Genomic DNA, 24,741 nt, shown 5'->3' on the forward strand with positions numbered 1-24,741 from the left:
CTCAGTAATCATCTCTGAGAGTGTCGCCAAGAGAATGCAAATCACATGCCGAGGAGCCAGAACAGGTCATCTTCATAAGGTCCTTTCCAACCTGAGAATCCTTGAAAAGGAAATAGAATAGAAATTCCTAGCTCAGCTATTATTCCCACTGCCTGATTTCTATAAAGATTTCTAACATAGGTTTGTGTGAATGTTCAGCCTCAGATGAAGAAAGCCCATGCAGCCACCATACACCCTTGTTCATGTTCCCTCCCAAGTGGCTCCGCATCGCCTTCCAGTCAGCTTAGCAAATGTTTGCTTTTCTGCAAGAGGCTTCTTCCTTCCTCCCTCAATTTTAGACGTTAGCTTCCCTGATAAATGCCTCGCCAGAGGTCACATCCAGAAATTTGATTAGGGCGGTGGGAGGGAGGGTCTGGGCTCTATCATTAGGCCTGCAGTCAGGCAGAGATGTCTGCCTTCCACTGTGTTGATGGATATTAACCGGCAAGCTCAGCCCTGAAAACCCAACAAAATCCAATAACAAGTACAATTTTGAAGTAACAGTGTACCATTTTTCATTTATGCTTATTATTGTTTGTAGCTATTTTCCTGAAATTGAAGCTGTTTCCAACAGTGGGTTTCCATGGTAACTGAATAGCTATCCAGAGTGGCTCCCTGCAGATGTTTCTGAAATGGTACCTTTTTTCTTCCTGAGGTTCCCTGCTGATTTGATGGAATTGGAGCAAGTCAGAGCCAGCCCTGCCCTCTTTTAAAGTTACAAGCAACCAGAGGGGCGGTCGGCTTCTGCGTGGGCAGCCCATCCCCTGTCTACAGGCTCTGTTCCTGCCAGCATCCCACTCATATGCATAAAGAACAGCAAATGTGAAACCTGGGGAAGATTTACTAAGCACTCTTTTTCTAAAGACATTTGAATGCTTTGGTGTGTCAATCTCAAGTGTTCCCAGATTTAAGTGTCTTCCCTGTGCTGGTCTGAGACTCAGGACATCTGGGGTCTAATCCTGGCTCTGGCCCTGATCCACTTGGGGGACTTAGGAAAAGACACTTAACTTGCATGTTCCTGGTGTCCCCTTCTACAGATAATAATCCTCGTTCCTGGGCCATAGTGTTGTTCTAATCAAATGAGGTGATGCATGTGAAAGTGTGAAAGGTACATGTGAAAGTGCCTGCAGTGCAGTCCCAGAGATTGCAAAGCACAGCGCAGAGTATGCCACCCCACTTCAGTCCCTCACCAGTATCAGACATTGCTAATCAATCACAGCCCCTTTTTCCCACTGAGCAGAGATGTGATCTTGGAATCTTTTTCAACATGATACAATGATAGGAACTACTAGCTGTCATTCTAAGTCAGTTTCACATTTATGTAAGGAATTCATTGTAAAAATAGTAGAGGAAAGAGACACATCAGTCATCTGAGCCTTTGTGAGCTCTGGAGGTTGGTACAGCCTTGGAGAATTACCAAGAGAGGAATGTGGAAGGGAGGTGATACCTGCTGTGATACCTCCCAGGGCAGGCTCCCAGGGAGGACACTCTGGCCTTACCATGCCACTGTGACTTTATGAGGATATTGGCCTCTGATCAGTACAAGGGAAAGGAGAGTGTCCCCTCTCCTGAGGGCACAGCCACCCACAAAGCTGGGCTGGAAGAGTTTAGGGTCTCCAGGTCTGGAAAGACTCCCTGAGGTCTGGAAAGAGGAGGGCGGAGATATTCTTAGTGTGCTGCGTGGGTGCTGGGTTTGGCTTCACAGTCCTTAGGGTGGGATTGGCAAGTGCCAAGAGGGTGAAGAAAGCCCACTGGGAGTTAAAGACTTTACTCTTAGAGGCCAGGGGCCCCATGTTTCTAAGAATATAAACTTTCACAAAGAGCAGGTTCTCTACCCTCCGTGTCTGGCTATCCCTGCCCTAGATGCGATAAGAGATGTTTCTGTGGTACTAGCCCTGCTCTGGGTTTAGCTTAGAGTTTTCTACCCAGACTAGGCAGGAAGGAGATGCCACCTTGGCAATTCTCTGCTGGGCAAGAGAACCAGCAGAGTTTATCCCAAGTTTGTCCATCAAGCTCTGGTCCTGCTGGCTGCCGTCTGCGCTGGGCTCAAGGATGGCCAGGGGCCTTCGGGAAACTGGCAAGTGTAGAAAGAAAAAGAAATGTGCTCTCTGCAGTGGAAATCAAATCACAGGAGCAGGTCCTGACAGTCTGCCAGCACGGTCCCAGACTTCTCTCCAAGTAGCTGGAAATCCCACTCGACTAGGGTATTCAGAACCGAATTCACTGGCAGAAAAGTCTAGCCAAGAAGGGGAAGGGTGAACTTTGCCTGCCTGCCCCTGGGGAAACGTGAGAAGGAAGGCAGAGGCCCTCCCAAGATGCGCAGGTGTGGCCGGTTGACACTGCCCTTCAGAGAGGGCTTCAAGGCTTGGCCAGGAAGGGACCACAGGCAGCCTGCACTCTGATTGGAGCTTATCTCTGTCCTGCCATCTCCCTGGATCCCCTCTGCATCAGGAACGTCCAAGGACAGTAGGGGCACCTGAGGACATCAGGGAGCCCCACTAGTAACTGGTGGACTGGTCGGGTCATTGAGAGCCCTTCCAGGAGGGGGTTCCTTTGAGGTCACCTGACCTTCATGATGGGAGGGTCATTGGTTGGTCATGAGGCTGAGATTAGAGCTCCTCATGGAATGATTGGCTTGACTTGCTTTCTCAGTGTAGGGAAGGAAAAAACAATTTTCCCTCTACCTTAGCTGGGACCCTAGTAACAGAAGACAGATTAACAAGGAAAAACAAACAGAACTTTATTAACATGTATAAAATGTGCTCATGGGAGATACTCAGGGAAAATGAGAAAAGTTTAAAGAGGTGGCTTAGAAGTCTGGCTTACATAGCATCTTCAACCAAGAGCATACAATTTAAAAGAAGCAATGAGACAAAGAAAAAGGACCTGGAGTCTCTGAGGATGGCAAATTGTGGGAAGATAAATCCATGGGAAACTAATGGTAGATAAAGGCTAGTTAGCAAAGCTTGTTATATAGATTCCTCTGTGTCATCTCCAGGCTGATAGGGGGCTAAGATTGTGTTCTGTAATCAACCTTTGTCCTTCCTGGTTGAGAAGGGAGGAGGGACACCCTTGTAAATTTATATCCTGCTTTTAGGCAAATAGTGGGAGGGCAGAGAGCTTTTCTTGTCTCTGTTGCCTTTAGCTCAAAATGATCCTTATGCCCAGGTGGCATATTTTTGGGTGGCATGTTCTGCTACCCTTCAGCACCCCCTGAAGAAGGTTCTAGCCCTGGCCACAGAGCCACCCACTCTCCCTGCCCTCAGCTTGGCTAAGGAGAGTGTGGATGCTTCAGTGCAGCTTGTCTGCACTGCAAGAGACAACTTGACACTCTCAGGCATGAGTGGGCAGGCGAGGTGTCTGCGGGTGGCACTCTGCCCTCTTCTCCCAGGGGCAGACTGGAGGGGAGGAATTTCCTGGTCACTCCCCTGCCCCAGACCCTCCTCTCCTCATGTTTTCTTCTTGGTGAGGGAGTTCCAGGCTCTCCAGAACCCCTCCCCATCAGGCACCCCTGCAGCAGAGGGGAGATGGCTCTGCATGAGCTTTGGCTTTAGTGATATAATTGCTGGGATGCAGTTTCTGAAGCATTATGGCATGTGATGCCCAGCACCTTCTCTCTCCAAATGCCCCTGGAAAGACAGGAAGACGGCATTGTTAGCTGCAGTCCTCTTGATGACAGAGTGACAATGCATGATTTCCCTTTATTGGTTCCCTCTTGTGCCAGTATGGAGCAGGCTGCCTCATTCTTTAAGTGGGTTTGGGGAATCAAGAGCATGGGTATGGCCTCAGAGCCCCTCATCCCTCACCCCAGGCTGTGGCTTGAGGGGGCACATCTTAAGTCCCCAGAAGCTCCCTGCCACCACCCCTGGTACCTCCCAAGGAGGGACCTGAGTCACTGAGGGCCAGAGCTCTGCCCATCCAAGCCCTGAGGCTCTGGGCTGGGCCTGTTTAGGTGCTCTGGGACTTCAACAAGAAGGCTTTGGTCTCTAAGGCCAAAAGGGTGAACTCTGACCACACAGTGCTGCATCCATCACCCCCTCCTGCTGCTGGCTGCTCCTCTTCTCCATCGTGGAGGGCTGGACCAGACACGAGGGGTGACAAACCTAAGACAAGCAGCCCTGCGTTACGGTGGCACTCGAGGGTCACTTTCCTCACTGGGCATCTTGGTCCATTTTGTGTTGCTATAACAGAATACCTTAGACTGGACAATTTATTATTCTTTTATTTTGTTTTTATTTTTTTGTAGAGACAAGGTCTCGCTGTGTTGCCCAAGTTGGTCTTGAGCTCTTGGGCTCAAGCAGTCCTCCCAACTCAGACTCCCAAAGTGCTGAGATTACAGGCATGAGCCACCATGTGTGGCCTTTTTTAAAAATATATTTTTATAGTAATTTACAATAAGCAGAAACTTATTTGGCTTATAGTTCTGGAGCTGAGAAGTCGAAGATTGAGGGCCACATCTGGCGAGGGCATTCTTGCTGCCTCATCCCATGGCAGAAGGTGGAAGGGCAAGACAGTGTGACAGAAGGGAAAGCAGAGCTCATCCTCTTATCAGGAACCCACTCCTGAGATAACAGCAACAAGCCATTCAGGAGGGCAAAGGCCCGCTGACCTCACCTCTTAAAGGTCTCACACTTCAGTCCTGCTGATTGAGGCTTAAGTTTCTAACACATGAATTTTGAGGGACACATTCAAACCATAGCATTGGGTCAGTTTTTTTTCCTGTCAAATTGGGATGATAATTTAGACTCTTGTGATAATTTAGACTCTTCAAGGGGTCATTTTAGGTCTCAGGTGAACTGAAAGCTGTGAAAAGATGAGTCACCGCTGGGCATTTTTACTGCTATTTTCACATAGAAGACTTGGTGGCATGTGGCCTGAGCCTGAGTCCCACCTCGGACCAGGCTGGCTTCTGTTGGGCCATACTTGCTGAGGGAAGAGGATCTTTGCCCTGGATTTCCTTGTGATGCCAGCAGGGTGCTGAGAAGACAGACAGGGAGTACCTGGCAGGGACGGGGACTTCCAAGCTGCCTTTGAGGTTTTCCTTGGGTTGGTTGGCTGAGTCCCACTTTGCCTTCACTCACTGACCAAGATCCGTAACCTCTCAGAACCTCAGTGTTCTCATCTGTAAAATAGGGCTTGCTCTACCAAGCACCAAGGGCTGTTGTTAGAATTACGTTAAATAATTCTGTAAGTTAATGGTCCAGTCATTGGGGTCATTTTCATGCTTTTCACTTTGAAGCATAGCTGCCAGGCCATGTTCAGATGCTCTTGGTTCTCGGGTGGGAATGGAAGCCTGGAGCCAAGCCCCAGAGACTCATTGCAGTAAAGCCACTCCATCCTCACCAAGTCCACAGGGAAATCTGGCCCCAGCACAGATGTACAGGACACAGACCCTAGCTGCCTTGTGGATGAGACAAGAGTACCCACAGTGCCAGGCCTGGGCTGACCTTAGCTAAGGGGGAGGGGAGCCTGCTTTGCAGGGGAGAATGAGTTGAGGGATGAGGGAGATACCTTGGGTAATCTGTGCCCATTGGGGTGGAGGCCCTGCGGTGGCAGGCTCTGAGGAGGCCCTGGCCTGTCGTCATACTGGTTCAACATCTAGTTCAGCATCTGTTTTCTGACTTGAAGGAGGAAGGACGTTCTGAGCAGCTGAGGAGCGACACTCAGTGCCTGGCATTTTGGAGGTGCCCCGACACTATGCAGAGCTCCGTGTACAGAACAGCAGGGTCCCGGGTTCCTGGACCAGTGGCCTCTGCTGATTATGCCCATGTCTCAGGGTCCAGGACGTACCACCAGCTCTAGGCTTCTCTCTCCACGTTCATTTCTTGAGCTGTGGCAGGTAGCTTAGAGGGGTCTAGGCCATGAGAGGACTTGGAATCTTGCTTCTGCTGGGCAGGAAAGTTCAATAGGAACATCTTGGCTGTGTGACCTGTGATGTGGTGGTTTTATTGTGAGCTCTCTCTTCACCCCTCTCCAGTACTGCCTGAGGTCACACTCCCTGATGGGAAAGTGGAGAAAGAAGTAGAGGGTTCTGCAGGCCCACGGTGTGGGGGGTGCAAGGGTATGTCCCGCAGCACCTGCTCGATGGGGATCAGAGGCCCCTCTACAACCACCTTATCCCTGGGCTGGCACAGCCCCCTGCATACACCCTGAGCCCTGGCTCAGGACTTTTGGAAAACCTTAGGCTGTTGTAGGCTCCTGAAGTCCGTCACCAGCTCTAATGAGGAAGCCTGCCATAGATTCAGATCACAATGATACTTGAGCCAGGCGTGGTGGTTCACGCCTATAATCCTAGCACTTTGGGAGACTGAGGCGGGCAGATCACCTGAGGTCACGAGTTCAAGACCAGCCTGACCGATATGATGAAACCCGTCTTTAAAAAAAAAAAAAAGAATGATACTTGAGCACTGCTGGCTTAATTAAGCTCCAGAATCATTTTTTTCAAAAAAGGAGTTAGAAAGACTCACCCTACATGGAGAGAAAAGGTGCAGACTTTTCCCCCTGTCCAGTAGACCCCCTCCCCAAACTGGCCTTCACTGTGCCTTAGGCTGTGCCTCCTGCCCAGAGAGGGGAGCTGCTGTGACTGGTCCCCCTTCTCACTCCCCAACACGGGGGCTCACTTCTAGAACCCGAGATCCAGAGGCCTAGCCACAGCCTCCTGACTGAGCCTGGAGGAGTGGGCCAGGTAGTGCGCCAGGGTGGGCAGAGGCCCCTGCAGACCTAGAACCTGATACCAGCCCAGGAAGGGGAGGAGAAAAGCCCCAGTCCCCTGCCCAGAGGAGATGGCTGGCAAAGAAGTCAGTTTCCTGGTGGCTTGTCAGGCTCCGAAGTCCCCCAGGATGTGACCCACCTGGCCGCTAGCCGCTGGCCCCTGTCCCTCTGAAAATGGACAACCCCTAGCCCCAGCTGAAGAGGCCTACTGGTGTTCTTTAACATCTCACTTGTAAAGGACCCCAGAAGAGAAAGGGACAGGCACCCACTGCCCCAGGAGACCCCCACCTAGGTTGGGCTCCATATGAATCTGGGCCCTTCTCAGTAGTTGCCTCTTCCTTTGAGGCCTAGGGGGATCTGGGGTGAACACATCCCACTCCAGCACTGGGTGGGGCTGGAAGGGTTTGGGCCCCTTCCCCCCAACAGGGAAGTGGGACCCAGCTGTGGCTTTGGAGCTGCCCTGGCTCCAGGAGGGCTGTGGTGATGGGAGTGGGAGGTTCTCAGCCTGGAGAGGCGCCTCCCCCTTCCCGTTCCAGGTCTGGTTGGACAGGTTAAGGCTGACACACCTGAGAGAATCTAGAGTTCCTGAGAGCATGGAGCTGGGCCGGAATGCGGGCCTTCCTGGATGGGTGTGTCCGTGTTCCAGGGTGATGAGAGGGAGGGGCCCTTCCTGTAGAGCAGGCTCCTCACAGCAGCCCTGGTGTCCCCAAACACAGGCTCCAGGGACCAGAAGGCTGCTGCAGCTTCCAGCTGATTCCCGGCTTCCCAGCTGGAAAGGCTGTTACAGAATCCCAGGAATGTGCCTTGAGCTCAGAAAGAAAATTCCCAAAATAACTTCTATAAATACTTGAGGGCAGGGGTGGGGACGGAGGGCTCCGCCTGGCCCACAGCTGGCCTTGCGCCCAAGCTGCTTCCCAGGGCAGGCCCCCCTCAAAAGAAGAAGAGGCATGCACACCCCTAGACCTTTGTGCTGCCCCACCCTTGGAGAGCATCGTCAGGCACTGAACTTACGAGGTGGGATGGTGTGCAGTGGGATTCTGAAAAGGCAAGACCCTTTTCCCCTCATGTCCTCCTAGGCCATAGCCCCTGGCCACACACTGTGCCTCTGCAGAGGACCTGGGTCCCACAGGGAGGCTCCCTGCTGAGTGTGAGCCCAGACCCCAGCAAGGCTCTAGGCCCCTTAGGTCCTACGCCTTCATGGCCTTAACAGGCAGGACTTTCCGGGCTCTGCGTGGGTAGCATCCCTGGCCAGAGCTTCATACCTGGAAGCGTGTGGGTGCCTCTGGGTTCCCTGGCTCTGCATCTGGGCTGCGTCCTGAGCTCTGTTGAGCTGTTGTCCCATGGGAAATAACAAAGCAGGCAGGAGACTGGGGCTCTGTCCCTTTCAGCCTGGGGAGGGCCAGGATAGGAATCACATCCATGAGCCCCACAGTAACTAAGCATGACCCTGAGGTGGTTGTGTGGCCAGGAGGGACTCCATCCTCAGGGAAGGCTTCCTGGGAGAGCAGGGTCTCGAGCACATGAGATGTGGCCACACATCCCCACTCCCTGAGATCCAGGAAGGGAGAGAAGAAGGAAGGTCCTGAGGTGGGAATTTCTGGGGACTTCCCCAGAGCCCATGTCTTTGGCTGTCACTGCCCAAAGTGCCCCCTTGGAGGTATGGTGGTTGGTCACCCTAAACAACTTGGACAACACTTTCGAATCCCTGTGGGCTGCCAGCACAGCTATGGCATCTCCCAGGGCAGGGTCAGAAGCTGAGAGCCTCTCAGCAGGTCTGGTCTTTCCTCTCAGAATGGGGCACCCCCTTACCGGGATGAGGAATGGTGAATTCACCTGGGACATTTAGATGGAATTGAGATGCCAGTTCTTGTTCCCACCCTCTCCCTGGAGACCTGTTCTCTGGGAGAGTCGGGGAGCCAGGAAGATGCCTGCAGGCCCTTGGTGCGGCACTAGGCTCGGGGCAGAGTAGGTGAGACCTCACATCTTCCTGGGGCTGTGCCCTGCCCAGTTGTCAGCCAGCAAACAGCGCTGAGTTGCTACCAAACATGAACTCGGCTGGTGTCAGGGGCAGGTGGCAGCAGATCCTGTTACAGGCCCTGGGCCTCTGGGCCCCAGCCTGACCCCAGCCCGGTGTCTCCTTTCAGGCTCTAAGGTCAACACACCAGGGTGGGGGGACATGAGCCAACCCACCCCAGCCACGGTCCTCCCCCACAGAGAGCCATGCCTTCTCCCACCTTCTAGAGAGATCAGCCGTGCCACCTGCTCCCCACCCAGAAGGGTCCTCTACTCATCTTGGAGGTGCTACTGTTTGCTGTCTGTCCCCTCCTTGGTTTTTCAAATTCATCACTGCAGAATCCTCGCAAGAGCCCCACGAGGAAGGACTGTTTCATTGCTTGGTTTACAGATGAGGAAACCACAGCTCAGAGAAAGTTGGCCACTTGTCCGTGGTCACAGCACTTTTAGTGGCAGAGCTGGGATTCCACCTGGCCAGGGCTTCTGGCCACCAAGCCCTGGGCCTTTCCTCTCTACAGATACAGAAGAGGCTACTGCAGACCTCCCAAACTGAGAATGAAACACACACACACCAGCCTGCAGACACATCTGGATTTTCCCAAACACCCACATACTTCTTGAGATCAGGGGTTTTCAAACTCGTTTTCAGCAGTTGAGCCCTTTTTTCAAACAAAATCCCATGTGGAAGCTTGCTATAGAAAACTGAATGTGTGGAAGCCACTCGGCCCTGACGCTCTCGGGGAGGCCTCGCCCTCTTCCTGTGTTGCTCCCCCCTGGGCAGCGCTCACAGGGCTCAGACCCTCCATTTTTGGTGCTTAATTTTGGTGTCTGGCGGCCCGTTGGCTGGCCTGCCTTCCCTCCTCCCTGTGGGCCCTGTTCCATTGTGAGCTGTAGGCCTGTGGGTCGTGTGGGCAGAATAGCTAGGCCTGGTGCCCTGCTGGCCAGCCTGGCCACTACCCTTGGTCCCAGGCAGCCCTGAGTCAGCACCGCTCCCATCTGGCGAGAGCGGAAGACCCTGCCTGAAGCTCCACCCCACCCGCAGCCACCCTGTCCTCCCCTGGCCTCTGCACGCATCAGCCATGTGTGTGGTTCCTTGCTACAGCTTTGCCCAGGGCTGGCAGAGGCACTGTGAGGACAGCCTCTTTTTCCCCCGCCCCCTGGCTGCAAGATCTCCAGCCAGCGCCTCTGGAGAGGGAGAGGCTTTTCCTAGGGCTTCCTGAGCGCCATCTTTCACTCCCGCCTAATTGGCTGTGTTCCAAGCTCTCTGAGGACTTCATGAAACCAGGCGTGTGCATCTTCCCCAGCACGTCTCCATAGCAACAGAGGGCCTAACTCTGGGGAGCTTGGTGAGGAGGAAAATGTTCCAGCTAAAAATGTACATGGCCGTCAGTGGGCGGGCATTGGAAAGGGGACTCCAGGCACATAGAAGGCAGCTCCCCACCCCCACTGCAGCCCCCACCTGTCCAGGGAGTCAGTGGTGAGCTTTACCTTCTGTCTTGGAACAAGAGAAGGGCCCCTGTGCTGTCATCTCAGGCTGCTCTCAGGGCCGAAGCAGGGATCAGTGGGACAGTGTGAAGCAACCTTCCTGGGACCTGCGGCTGAAAGGGGGCCCTCCCACCTCCCTCCACTCACTACCCTGTCCCCCTACCCACTTCCGGGCATGGGTAGAAGAGGATGTAGTGGGGACAGGGTGCCAGTTTCACTTCCCAGCCTCTTTTGACAATTCCTGTTACTTCCTCTATCTCTTTAGTAACAGGGTTGTTTGAGCCAAACAGCAGGGCCAAGCTCCCCTGCAACTGACCCAGAACCTCCAGGCCTTTCATCTTTCAGCCATTCCAGCCCATTCACCCAGTGCTCCATTCAGCCAGCACCCAGTCCCGGGCCATCTGACTCTCCTCCCTGGGGATCCACCACATGCACACACACACACGCACACACACTAAAGCTTTTCCTCCCAGTGGCAGTGACAAAGCCCCATAATGTGTCATCCTCCGTCTCTCTGCGTCCCTGGGGTGAAGGCAGCTCTGGGCAGCAGGAAGGACTGAGAAGCATGGTCCCACTGAGTGAGAACACACTCCGGCCAGACGCTTCTCAGAGCCTTACGCTTCCTGACTCCTTTCAACCTCACCCCGCCCTTAAGAGACATGCTGTGATTTTCCCACTTAAAGATGAGGAAACAGGGCCAGAGAGCTGGGATTTGCCCAGGATCCTCCAGACAGGGTGACTTAAAAGCCGGTTCCTTGGGACCTCCTGCAGTTGGTTTCCCAGGAGGCTGGGGTTAAAGCAGGGCTTGAGCAGTGCCAGGTAGGATTTGCATGGATAAAGTCACAGCCACTCAACAGTGCCCAAGCCAGAGATTCAGGGAGCCTCTCGAGCTGATGGCTGCTGCCACCTGTGCACCTGTGCTTGGCCCCATTGCCAAGATGCCTGTGCCCTGGGATGCCCCTACTCACCCTTCCCTGTGCTTGGTCTGCAGGGTCTGATGCTGAGTCGGCTGGGCCACAAGAGCCTGGCCCAGAAGGTGCTTCGAGATGCTGTGGAAAGGCAGAGCACATGCCATGAGGCGTGGCAGGGCCTGGGCGAGGTGCTGCAGGCCCAGGGCCAGAACGAGGCCGCCGTTGACTGCTTCCTCACCGCCCTGGAGCTGGAGGCCAGCAGCCCTGTGCTGCCCTTCTCCATCATCCCCAGAGAGCTCTGACGACACTGCAGCTGTAGGGAGGGAGGGGCCAGCCAGAGGCAGCGGTAGTTGGGAGTCTGGGTCAGGGTGGGGCGATGGTGGCATCAGGTGTGGGGCCTCAGGGAAATGCATCTTTAGTGAATGCCTCCACAGCTGCAGCCCTCCTTCTCTTGGCTAGGCCAAGAGGGTCTTCCTGGATTTCTTCCTTAGTGCCTTGGGAAAGTCTGACTTGAACCCTAAGTGCCTTTGCAGAGTTTTTTGGCGACCAGACTTGCTCCCCAAGAGCTGGGGCTGGGGGAGCCTCACAGCTGTTCTTCATTCTCACTCATGCCTCTGGCTTGGGTTTGGGGTTCTCACTCCCCAGTCTCAGCACAGGTTCCTGGATCCCTCTCAGGTCTTGCCCAGGGCAGTCACATCTTGAAGACACTGCAGGCGAGTGGGAAGACAATGGGATTTCTGGGTTCACTTCCCAGACGGAGTTAGTACATTATGCCCACGTTGCCCCTCTGCTCCCTGAGGCCAGCTGGGCCCCACCATGCTCTTTCCCTCTGCTACCAAATCCCTTTGGGGCCTCTGGTGTCTGGCCAGGGTACTGAGCACTGGCCCTAACGCTTCCATTTGCACCCACCCCATCTCCCTGGAAATGTGCCCCAGCCCAAGCAGCCTCCAGATGCTTTAGATCCTATGGTTGCTAGACCCAGTTTTTTCTAATACCCTGAGTCAACACGTTACTCCTGCAGGCCTTACGCTACAATGCAGGTCCCTTGAGGGCCAATAACATGGAGGTGGGCAATTTCTAGGACTGTCCCCAGTACATCTCATCACCCATAGTCCCTCTTTTGCCTCAGGCCTTCCTGGGTGATCCAAGCCTCACGCTGGCCTTTTGGGTTCCCCTGCCTGAGGGCCTACAGGGGCAGTGGTTAGAGACCTGAGGAGGGGACAGAGCCCAGCCCCTCTCCTGTGGCTGAGTATGCCTCGGTGTCCATGACACCTGTCTTCGGGGCCTGGGGGCTGTGGACATATGTCCTCCCTGCTGCCCAACGCTCCTGGAACTCTTCCCTAAGGAGCCAGTCCCCCAGAGGCCTATCAGGGAATCCTTTTGCATCTGCACTTTGGGTTTTAGTTTCAAAGCTCCATCAGGTAGAGCTCACATTTCAGGATGTGTGGAAAGCTTGGGTGAGGGCTGCCCTGGTTCGTCATCGCTCCGCCTTCCTTGGAGGGAGAGAGCTGTTGGAGACCACCCATCCATGCACACCAGCTCAGCACTGCATGTCCTGAGGTGACTCCCAAGACCCCTGCACCAGGCCAAGGGGCACCACAGAGGACGCCGGATCCTTTGCCTCTTCCTGGTTGAAGGATCTCTCGATATGTGTGTGTGTGTATATAAATATAGTTTTATATATATATATAAAATAGAGATCTATTTTTTTCTGGAATTATGTTAGAAAAGTAAAGAAAAAGCAAAATGCTGTTGATTTTTCTCAGGGTGCCCAAAAAGGTTGTAGTCAATTTTTGGTACTAGGAAAGGCACCAAATGCTTTTCCTGACTTAAGTATTTCCTTGTTGGAAGCCACAGAGGGCCAGGCCAAGTTGCTGCCGGTGACTTTGCAGATTGAATAAAGAGACCCTCAAAGGGGAAGCAGGCTTGTCTGAAGCAGCATGTTTATTCACTGGGCACTTAGCTCCAGCATCTGCCTTGAGCCAGGCCCTAGAGAGGAGGGGGTGTTGCAGGAGGAGGGAGGCCAGAGAACTCATCGAAGCCAAGACCTGGGCCCAGCTGGGGAGGGGTGTAGAGAAGCAAGAAGGGGAGGGAGGATCCTCTGGGAAAACATGGATTTGAGCTGGTGAGAGCGTTGCCAGGTGAGGCTAGGCTAAAGCCTGGAGGGAGTAGGAGGAGGCAAGAGCAGTCCAGGCAGAGCTGATCCTGGCCTCTGACCTGTCCTTCAGGACGCCCCGAAGACCCTGCTGCCTCTGGGCATCGCTGGGAGAGGCCAAGGCAGGACTCAGAACAGAGACCCCCTTGGACATTGCTGTTGGGCCATCTCCGCTACAGAGAAGAAGCCTAGGAGAGAGGGCATGGGAGGGATCCGGGCCTTGTTCAGATTGGCCACGTCTGCTGAGAAGTCCATACCAGTAGACCCCTAGTAATATATACCAATGTACTGTGGATATTATAACCTGCATTGAAACAATTCTAAAGAATGCTGCACATTTACACAGAAGCTCTGTTGTCTTCATGTACCCCAGGGGATCACCATGGCACCCCCAAGGCTGCAGCCACCTCCAGACAGCTGTCCTGAGGCTTCCCCTCAAACCCTGGGCTGTTGTCGACCATCTGGACTCTCCTCTTGCCATGCCTCCCGGTGATCTGGCCTCCTCCAATGCCCACCCTCCCTGCCTCTGCCATTGCTGTCCTCAAAAGGAAGGGCTTTGTTTGCAGCCTTTGATTGCGCAGCTTCTCTTATTTACAAACTGTAGCCTTATTTACAAACTTGAGTGATTGAACACTTGCTATCAAATTACTTGCCATGTATCCCAACCCCCAGCTTGTGACCTCCTTGGGTGAGAAGTACAGGCCACCTTAGGTGGCAGGGGGTGTCTGCCAGCCTGGGGCAGGCTTAGAAACTCATCCTGCAGGGAGAATGGAGAGAATGTGGAAGGAGGGAAGGCTCGCCTTCTGATGGGAACAGGGTTTCCCAGGCTGATCTTAAATTGGTCAATGTTGGAGAGTCACGCAGCAGTGGAGACCTGCTGAGGGCCCCAGGCACGGCCTTAGCCCAGGTGCCATGTGTAAGCCCTGCTCTCACACAGGAACCCTCACCAGAGAGTGAGGGAGTCGGATCCTGTGTCTAAACCCGTCATGCTGGGACCAGGGTTAGAGTCTGGGGACAGACCTCAGACTGCCTGTCACCCCCTCTGACCTCCACCTGCACACCACTTTCCGGGACACAGCTCCCAGTTGGCACTTCCATATTAATAGTGTTTCCCTGCAAGCACAAATATGAACGGCATTTCAGCCGCCACCACCCAGACTCCTTTCTGGTACCAAAGTGCTCATTGTTGTACTCCCATCCCCCACCCAGCACTCAGATGCCGTCACTGTGCAAATATTTCTTGGGCTTGGGAAGCCTCTGACTGAACGAACCTCCCCATCTGTTTGGCCTTTGATGACAGCCCACAGGCAGGGAGCCTCATGCCCAAGTGGCCTGTGGGACCGACCCATGAGGTACTGATCCGGAGGATCCTGCAAGGTCAGGGAGGTCCTGACTGGAAAGCATCCTACCCTCCCCTCCCAGAAACGTCTTAGAATTTTCATCAAGCTCTTTCAGTTGCAAACAGAGACCCACTGAAGATAACTCAAGAGACAAGAGGGAGCTCCCTGGAGCCGTAGGGCAGGAACGGCAGTGCCCAGGCCTGGGGCCAAAGCAGCCACATGCCATGAAGGAGGCGGCAGGGTGACACTGCAGTCACCAGCCTGAGCTGGAAGGTGCTGCTCTACCACTATAGGCTGTGTGGCCTTGACCAAGTTTCCGTTTTTTTGGTTTTTCTTTTGAGATGGAGTCTCCCCCTGCCTCCAGGCTGGAGTGCAGTAGCATGATCTTGGCTCACTACAACCTTTACCTCCTGGGTTCAAGCAATTCTCCTGCCTCAGCCTCCTGAGTAGCTGGGACTACAGGTGCATAGCAACATGCCTGGATAATTTTTTTTTTTTTTTTTAATTTTAGTAGAACCAGGGTTTCACCATGTGGGCCAGGTCTCAATCTCCTGACCTCGTGGTCTGCCCTCCTTGGCCTCCCAAAGTGCTGGGATTACAAGTGTGAGCCACCCTGCCTGGGTGAGCAAGTTTCTTCATCTCTCTTTAGCCATTTCTTCATCTGTACAATAAGATTAACAGTGGAATAGTGCCTGCTTTGTGGATTCTGATTAAGGGATCCTAGAACAGTGCCTGGCCCATAGTAATTGCTCAATACACATAGGCAATTATCTTCTCCGCCTTTGCCTGCTACTGACTGTTCACGGAGAGGTGCTGCTCCCATAGAACTATATTCAGCACTGCCCAGGCCCTCCAGCCCTACCCCTGGCTGATCTACCACATACAGCGCTGTGGTCACTCCCCTCCTAAAGGCTGAATCTTGAACAACTGGTCCCACCATTTTTCCATGGGTCACTAGGCAGCTCATAGACTGATTTCCCTTGGATAGGAAAGAGTGCAGGTGGCTTCTCTTGATCTAATTGGCCATGACCAGAAGGCATGGGCCTCAGGACACACGGCTGCTTACACAGCTGGAGTGCTAGGTGGGCAATGCCCTGGGCCCTTCTGGTCCCCTGTGTCAGCTCTTCACTCCATAGCATGTCCTTTCTAGGCAATAGGTACAGTGCAGTTCCCTCTAGAGAGGGCAGAGATTGAGACCTGGCCCACATGGTGAAACCCTGGTTCTACTAAAATTTAACATAACACACTCCCTTAAACACCCTCCTTTCTCCTTCGTCATCTTCATCACCTTATCGTCCATCCATGGAGCGGCTCCTGTCCTGGTTCTGGTCTTGGAATGAAGATGAGGGTGATACTAACACGCCTCCTGCACTGTACTACTGATAAAATGCTTCACATGTCAGTGAACTCTCTCCCAATCACTCCTTTGGTAGTCAACAACCTTGGGAGGTGGGTTTTGTCCCCAAGGAAGGTGAAGAGATCATGGGGCCTCCTCTCGCAGTGACTTGGTACAGGGTGGGTCCTGGGAGCACAGGGCCTTGCCCTCAGAAGACACTGCATAGTGCTGGCTCACCCATTCTGGGCAGAGGCAGGAGCCTCCCTGAATCACTGCAGCAGACGGACCCCTCTGGGATCCATGGAAACTTGCATCACCAGGAATCCTCTGTGGGAGTGCCCAGAGGAGGAAGACACAAGGGTCCAGGGGCCTCTTAGGTGCCCAGAACCCCCGCTTGCCAGCCCCACCCCACTGGCTGTAGAGGAATGACAGCACTTGTACTGCCTGCCCCCCTAGCTCCTCTGCAGCAGGAATAGAGATCCCTTAAGCAGCAGTCACACAAGAGGCTGAACATTGTCCCAAACAGGGTGTTCAGAAGATGCCGGAACACATGAGCAGCTCCCCCAGGGGAACTGTGTTGGATCGTGGGACCCCATGATCCTGACCACTCATTGACGCCATCAAGGCTGGGTTCCAGAATCAAAGGGTGTCCCCCATGGGCTGGCCCACAGCCTTGGAGATGCCGACAACCCCACATAAGGGAAGGGCCCCCACACCGGTGGGGGCTGTCATTGTTCTCTTGTTCTCGCTCACTCTCCGTCTCTCATTCTCTTAACTGTCTCTGGAATTTGGCAAGACGTCCTTGTGGACTTCTTTAAAAACACACATCTTTATTTCTTGCACCATTTGAGAAGAGTTTGCATAAATCATGCGCCTGTTCCCCTTAATACTCCAGTATGTGTTTACCAAGAACAAAGGTCATCCCTGTACCTAACCACGGCAGAGTTAACAAATAGCACATTCAACACTGCCGCCATGCTCTTATCTAATCCACCACCCCTATTTCAGGTTGGGCACTAGTGTTCCTTAGAGCATTCTCCTCCAGCCCTTGATCATACCCTCCACTTTATAGCCGGCTCCTTCGGCTCCTTAGTCCAGAAGAGCTCCTCCTCTCCCTTTGCCTTTTGTGATGTTGACATTGCGGCTGGGCCTCTGCAGTGTGATGGTGAGGCAGACAGAGGGGAGCAGCGGGAATGGGGGAGCAGAGGCTAAAAAGCAGGCGTAGCCACGGGGCTGAGAGAATGGAGAACCGTTGATTCGTAGCAGCTGGAAGATAAAAAGCAAAGCTGAAGGGCAGGTGCATCTCCGTGCAGGCAGAGCTCTGGAAGCTAAAGAAATGACTGCCTACCTGCAAGGCCCGTAGAGAAGGTGGAAGCACTGGAGCTCCGTTCCTTCCCGAATGACCTTTCCAACTCCTGCCGCCTTACTGCGGGCAAGAGTCCCATCTGCCTCCTCCCTGCGTACGGTGGCCCCCATGAAGACTTGAGGGACCCTGAGTGTGAGCATGCCTGTTCCTGGCAGCCCTGCACATCCCCAGAGAGAGACTCACTCCACTTCCCTGCACTGTCAGACCAGGGGAAGCGGGACATGTTCCAGAACTTCACCCAGTGCTTTCGTCTGTGGCACCCACGCCCACTCAGAGAGCACATGTGCCCAGCTGGGAATGAGCAGGCATGAGAGACTTCCTGAAGAGCAGCAGCTCTGACCCCTGAGGTGGGGCACATCCCTGCATGAAGGTCAGGAGCGCAGACTCCCCCAGGGTCCACACGGCCAGGCAGTCTCCAGCCACCCTGACTGCAATCTCTCATCTCAGCCTGGGTCCAGAAGGAAGGGGCCATTACAAGCTCCCTCTCTCCTGTATGTGCCAGGCCTGAGCCATCTCAAGAGCCCACAGCTCACTCCCCAGCCCTCAAGCAAGGCCCGGGGCTCGGCAGCTGTGGTGGTGGCATCCTGCCCAGCACACACACTCCACCCTGAGAACACCCATGCCAAGGGTACAGGGACCTTATACAGCCTGGCCTGGTACAAGCTGGGCTCCCCTGTGCTGCAGGACATGGGAGAAGGGCTGGGTGCTCTCCCCCATGCAGAGAACTTTCTGAGCTGGGAGCCCCACCATCCTAGGTGCTTGTCTTCTTTCGTTTCTCCTCTCCTTTCTCTTTTTGAAACAGAATATCACACTGTTGCCCAGGCTGGAGTGCAGTGGTGCAATCTCAGCTCACTGCAACCTCCATGTCCTGTGTTCAAGCAATTCTCCTGCCTTAGCCTCCTGAGTAGCTGGGATTACAGGCACTTGCCACCACACCTGGCTAATTGTCTGTATTTTTAGTAGAGACAGGGTTTCACTAAGTTGGCCAGGCTGGTCTCGAACTCCTGACTTCGTGATCCACCCACCTTGGCCTCCCAAAGTGCTGGGATTACAAGTGTGAGCCAGCCGGGTGCGGTGGCTCATGCCTGTAATCCTAGCACTTTGGGAGGCCGAGGTGGGTGGATCACCTAAGGTCAGGAGTTCAAGACCCATCTGGCCATGATGGTGAAACCCCATCTTAAAAAAAAAAAAAGTGTGAGCCACCACACCCAGCCTCTCCTCTTTTCTTTTCCAGTCCATCAGGCCTCCTGTGGCCTCAAAGAGCCATTCCCTTCCAGAATGCCACGGGAACACACTCCTTGCTTATGCCTTGTTCTTCAAGATCTGTCAGATTCTTCCCACACCTTCTAGAAGTCCTCTGCCACCTGCCTCCCACCTACGGGGCCCTTAGGCTTTGGCCCTTAGTCGTGTCGGTTCTGCTTCTTGGGTCAGACCCCCACATTCCACACACTGGGCTCAGCCTCACCTGTGGGGTGCCCTCATGAGTGGAACACCAGCTGGGCTCCAGGGAGGCCTCCCTGCTGCTGGGAGGCTTGGGGTACAAATGTGGAGTGAGGCCACCACATCCCCACCCACAGACTGACCTTGGCCTTCTCTCTCTGGACAGATGGACTTGCCCAGGCCACGCGCCATCTCAGCTCTGTACCCTGGTGGTGTCTGGGAGGGGCCTCTACACAGAGGCACAGCCCTCCTGAGCCTATTATGGCTGCCCGAGGGCCTATCATCAGTCCCAAGGCCATTATATTTTCTTAACAAAGTTATACGTATGTTTAATCCTACTCTATAAATTAAATTACTTTAGAAATATGCATCTTTATATTAGGATCCTCTGGGACACACGGGCCATTGAACACAATTTTCAGAACCTTCATATTCATGTCTATGAAGGTATTTCAGATAGAGCACATTAAAGTTCCCTGACCGATGCAGCCAGCAGAGACTTTATCTGGAGCCGTTTGTGAAACATGAGGAGAGTTCTTCCCATCCCTGACCCCGTTCTCCATAATGCAACTTTTAACTAGATTGCTTTTTAAGTGATCTACAGAGAGCTTGTTGATAACATCGAACACTAGCAACCATAAAATCAAACCTCCAGGGATGATTTCTAAATCAGTTCCAAATTTCTTCTTTAAAAAAAAAATTATATTCTCAGACAATTTCCATCAGCATCCGACACCAGTAATGACTGAGGTTATTCAGGCCAAGAAATCCTCCCTAAATAGTATTTTGGGACTCAAAATAATCCAAGGAGCCTCCCCACACTTGAAGGTGACTCTCTATAAGGTTTCTATTTCCTGATAGATCATTGTGAGGGGGGATGCCCTCACTTATCTTGGAGCACATATAGTATTCATTGAGCATCTACTATATGCTGGTGTGTTAGGGGCTAGGAAACTCACCAATGCCCCAGCAGGTCCCAACTCTAGGATCAGGGAGCCTACAATCCATCACCGCCATCAGGCAAGTCTCTGAGCTGGAGCACTTAAGAAAGGCAGCAACCAGCCTGGAAACACAGGAAGGATGCTTGCAGGGAGCACACGAAGGGCCAGGGATGCGGGTCAGTATTTCAGGCAAACGCATGCCTTGCTCCCCAGCCCAGAGAAAGGTTAGAAAGGTGGTGTGGTAGGCTGAAATGTCTCCGCAAAGGCGTCCATGTTCTAACCCCCAGAACTTGTGAATGTGTTACGTAACAGGGTAAAAGGGATTTGCAAATGTGATTAAGAATCTTGAGATGAGGCCAGGCGTGGTGACTCACGCCTGTTATGCCAACACTTTGGGAGGCCAAGGCTAGTGGATCACCTGAGGTCAGGAGTTTGAGACCAGCCTGGCCAACATGGTGAAACCCCATCTCTACTAAAAATACAAAATATTAGCCCAGCACGGTGGCGCCCACCTGTAATCCCAGCTACTCGGGAGGCTGAAGCAGGAGAATCACTTGAACCTGGGAGGCAGAGGTTGCAGTGAGCCAAGATAGTGCCACTGCATTTGAGCCTGGGTGACAAGAGCGAAGACTCCATCTCAAGAAAAAAAAAAAGAATCTTGAGATGAGGAGGTTATCCTGGATTATCCAGTGGGCCCAATATAATTACAGCAGTCCTCATGTAAGGCAGGCAGGAGGGTCAGCGGCAGCAGGAGATGTGATGTTGGAAATGAGTGTGGAGTGATTGAGGAAGGGCTGTGAGGAAGAAATGCAAGTGGTCTCTAGAAGCAGAAGAAGACAAGGAAGCCAACTCTCAGAGCTTCCAGAAGGAACCAGCCCAGCCAAAACCCTCAATTTAGCCAAAGAAGAATGGCTTTGGATTTCTGAACCCTAGAACTGTAGGTAATACAATTGTGTTGTTTTGAACAAAAAAGTCTGGTCATTTGTTACAACAGCCACAATAAACTCATACAGAGGGATCAGTGAATAAGCTACCCCGGCACAGAGGGGCATAAGTCTCAGGGAGGCCTTTGTGAACCTGGGCTTTGGGGTATTCTGCAGTCTAGCTCCCATGCCCAGCCCAGGAAGAGATGAGGATTAGAAGCCTGAAGAGGCATGATCCGCCTGGCATGTTTCCAAGTGTCTACTCTGATGCTCTTGAATAGTGACCATGCAGGACCTTGGAGTGCTGGAACTTCAGAGCAGGGATAAGGGGGCGTGATCAGCTTTCATCAAGCCCTGCGCTCCACCTGTGACGGCACAGTTCCCAGCACACTGCCTTGCTGTCCCCCACTGCCTTCTCCCAGGCTGCTAGGCTGCAAGGGGGTGAGGTGAATAGAATGCTCATCAGTGCCTGCCTCTGCCTCCACCCAGCCCACTTTGGTGACCACAGATGCAGTGCCATAGCCTGAGCTACCTTCCTGCAGTCATCCTGTCTGCCTACGGTTTTCAGAAACTAAAGCACATTCCCACCAAAGCAGCCACAGTGCTACCTTACTCTCATGCTGGTCAGACCCCTTGGAGCCCCTACAACTGTCTAGAAGGATGGCACCTTTTTCTGGGCTTGAATATGGGCAAGGGTGTTGTTAACAAGACAATGGGGGGCACGTGCTGGGAGGCCTTCCCCTACATGTCCATCCCCATAAGCCACTTCTCTTGCCACTCCACCCTCCCTGCTCCCGTCAGCCATCTCCCTCCCCTTCCTTCCTCACGCCCCCACCACCTCCCAGCCTCCCACAGTTTCAGCCTTGGCTCCTCCTGCTCTCCAGAGTTGCCTTTTCTCTGAGAAGCCTGCAAATAAGCCCAGCCAGGGTCCGGGGCTTGGGCACGAGGCCACCCAGCCCTGCTAAGGAGAGGGTGGAACAGGCAGGCCATGAGGCCCTGAATCCAGAGCCCAACGCCTTCCCTTTGAGCCTGGCAGGCTCTGCAGGCCTGCAGCCCTGCCCTTGGCCAAAACCAAAGGGTCTGTAGGGACCCCAGCCAATAACCAGGCTGGCAAAAGCACTTGGGTTCAGGTCCTTGCTTGTCATTCTACCCAGAACAACTGCCGCCTGGTCATGCTCAGGCACTAGCTTTCCCCAGAAAATCATGTAGGAGGGCAGCTTGGCCCGCATCCCAGGGATCAGGAGGTTGAGATCAGCAGAGGAGGAGGAGGAGGAGCAGGGTCAAGGAACCCTCTGGGCAAAAGCCCAGAGCAGGAAGCAACATCTGCTGGGGGGACACAGGCAGCCCAGATGGCCCTGAAGCACCTTCTCCATTGGTTCCACCTCCAGGGGAAGTCTCTGCGGGCCCCCACCCACTTCCTGCAAGCTGGTGAAAACACCCTCCCCTTCTGATTCTGACAGGGTCTTCATTCTCTCCTGGGACACCAGGGAGTTGCCCTCCACCTCAATTACATGCACCTCACACGGGTCCCCACAGCCATGCCTGCAGCGAAGGTCTAGGCCCTCCTGACCAAGCTGATGGGGCAGACTCCTGACCCAAGCTGGCCAACTGGATTCTCTCTCCTAGGAATTAGAGACTTAAACAAGGAGGTGCCAGTTCTATTCTTTTAGAGTGTTGACTCAAAATGATGTGAGGAGAGGCTGAGATGGCCACATTTGATCCTCTCCACATAGAGGCAATGACAGTCAGTCTCCAGAGGGAGAAAAAAGCTGGCCTGAGAAAGAGGCAGAGGGGAGACCATGAGGCCTGAGAGGGTGAGAGAGTGAGAGCCAGAGAGAGAGAGACAGAGGTGGTTCCTGCCAGCCCCTGGTTCACACTTTTGTCGATGAGATGCCTCTACATCCTTACAGTCCGACCCCCTTCTTCCCCTTGCTAGTTCGAGGTGTTTCCCTAACCTTTCCATCAATGACCCTTGGGTAAGACACATGCAGCCATCTCCGCCTCTATCTCATTCTAGAACAGCGTCTGAGTGCCAGGTGCGTCCCAAGACGCTGCTTCCTAGAGAAAACACCCTCCCCTGCCAGGCGCGGTGGCTCAAGCCTGTAATCCCAGCACTTTGGGCAGCCGAGGCGAGTGGATCACGAGGTCAAGAGATCGAGACCAACCTGGTCAACATGGTGAAACCCTGTCTCTACTAAAAATACAAAACATTGCTGGGCATGGTGGCGTGTGCCTGTAATCCCAGCTACCCAGGATGCTGAGGCAGAAGAATTGCTTGAACCCTGGAGGCCTAAGTTGTGGTGAGCCAAGATCACGCCATTGCACTCCAGCCTGGATAACAAGAGTGAAACTCCGTCTCCAAAAAAAAAAAAAAAAAAAAAAAACAAAAAAAAAAAAAAAAATCTCCAAAAAAAAAAAAAAAAAGAGAAAACACCCTCCATCAGAGCCACCACACATTACTTTCTGATCATGCAGGGAACTTTAACCCACTTGGAGAAAAAAATCGGAAACTATCTTCCCTGCAGCGATTTTCTGATCAAAGTGGGACAAGAGACACTACCCCAAGACATCAGTCTGATCTTCCAAGTGTCTGTTTTCTGCTCCAAGGGAATGTAAATGCAGGGTGTTTATTCTACAGACACGAATAAAGTCCAGGAGATGACAGCCTTCCCTTTCTCCCCTCAACACCCATTTTACAAGGTCCTGTAAGTTTAGGGCTTTGTTGCAGCCAAGAAGAAACATTCCCTTTGGTTGGAGTCCAATTCAGAGGGCAGTTGTGGGAGGGGGGTAATGTGTGTGTGGGAGGAACAGAAGGATTCTTGGCCGAACCAAAGCAAAGACCTAGAGAAGCCAGCATCATAGCGGTTAATGGGGAGGGACTGGATGTATTTACTGAAATATAACAAAATGTAAGCATTTTATTAGTTCTTCATTTTATTGGTTTTTGAAAAAGACTCTTCGCAATTATTTATTAGCCACTCTGGAATCTCCTTGGTCTTTGCGAGACACTGCTGCCATGCATAGGATCTACCCAGAGCCCCTAAGGCAGAAAGCACAAGGTCCCAGACTTCCAAAGACCCTTCTCCTCCCCTCTCACACCCTCACTTGTCATTGGTCCTTCCACTGTCATTGATCCAGGCTGCCTCTGTTCCCCTCCAGCAAATGCTTATTCCTTCCCTGGGCCTTTGCTCAGACAGGCTTCCTTGCCCCTGACTCTTTCCTCTGCTGATCTCAGCCTCCTGATCCCTGCAGTGCCAGCCAAGCTACTCTCCTATGTGCGGGCCACCCCGCACCTCCCAAGCTCAGGCCACGCTGCCCTCTCCCTCCTCCGAATGCCTGTGGCCCTCATGGTCACAATGGCTCCTCTGTGCACCTGGTGCAATGATTTGGCAGCTTCCTGAGACCACAGCCCATCTTCCTGTTGGAACTGCCATCCGCGTGAGGGCAGCCCCTCAGCTTCAAACACAGGGCAATTGGCAGGGGTGTCTTGGCACAGCTCGTATGTCTTCCCCCAGCTGGGACTGCCCCACACTCCCTTTCCGGCCCCATCTCCCCCCATGACCCTCCCTGAACTCAGTCACATGCCTCATTCATCTTTGTTTCAAGTCTCCACTCTGCAACCCCAGCTCAGCCTCTTGCATGTGGCAGATACTCAAAATGTTGTTGACTTGAAACCACATATACTCATCAGGTTGAATCCATATTGTAAAATTCAGGGGGTTCGAAGAGAGAAAGAACTACCTTTTGGGATGCTGTGAAGCTCAGCTTGGCCTCCATTTAATGCTGACCACCTAGGGAAGTCAAGAGGGCCATGAGGCCTTGTAACCCTGATGCAGTTGAGTTGTAGCTAGAGGGAACAAGGCCACACACAGCAGAGCCCAGGCATCAGGGCCTGTCTGACAACAGCCCAGGGCGCAGTCTCTCCGAATCTGCTCTTTGGTTAGAAGCAGAGTGAACATACACTTTATTGCTCAGACCAGGACACTTTTGAGAAAGAACTGGCAATTATGCTGGGACTACCCCAGATAAGCAAGCAGGACGGTCACCCCAAGCAATCAATCATGTTCTGTGGCCAAACCCC

General features: G+C 53.2%; 1 protein-coding gene and 1 long non-coding RNA gene across 9 annotated transcripts in view; one reads left to right on the forward strand and one right to left on the reverse strand.

Moving 5' to 3' along the window:
- The window catches only part of TTC7A (tetratricopeptide repeat domain 7A), a 154,838-nt gene extending 141,192 nt beyond the window's left edge, over positions 1 to 13,646 (forward strand). For 5 of the 8 annotated variants that reach the window (XM_037732870.1, XM_037732871.1, XM_037732872.1 and 2 more), the window contains one exon: positions 11,240 to 12,848. In XM_037732870.1, the coding sequence (XP_037588798.1) occupies positions 11,240 to 11,461 (222 nt within the window). In that variant the 3' untranslated portion in view covers positions 11,462 to 12,848. Of the gene's footprint in view, positions 1 to 11,239 lie in introns of all 8 variants that reach the window. The other 3 variants (XM_017512742.2, XM_017512739.2, XM_037732869.1) reach the window with 2 other exon arrangements.
- Positions 2,755 to 10,505, reverse strand: LOC108292099. The gene is made up of 3 exons (XR_005197457.1): positions 10,223 to 10,505; positions 5,551 to 9,275; positions 2,755 to 3,668 (listed from the first exon to the last, which is right to left on the reverse strand). It is a non-coding gene; the product is annotated as an uncharacterized LOC108292099 (long non-coding RNA).
- Positions 13,647 to 24,741: the final 11,095 nt, after the last annotated feature.

This window comes from Cebus imitator, unplaced genomic scaffold (genome assembly GCF_001604975.1).
Source record: "Cebus imitator isolate Cc_AM_T3 unplaced genomic scaffold, Cebus_imitator-1.0 Scaffold476, whole genome shotgun sequence".
NCBI lineage: Eukaryota > Metazoa > Chordata > Mammalia > Primates > Cebidae > Cebus > Cebus imitator.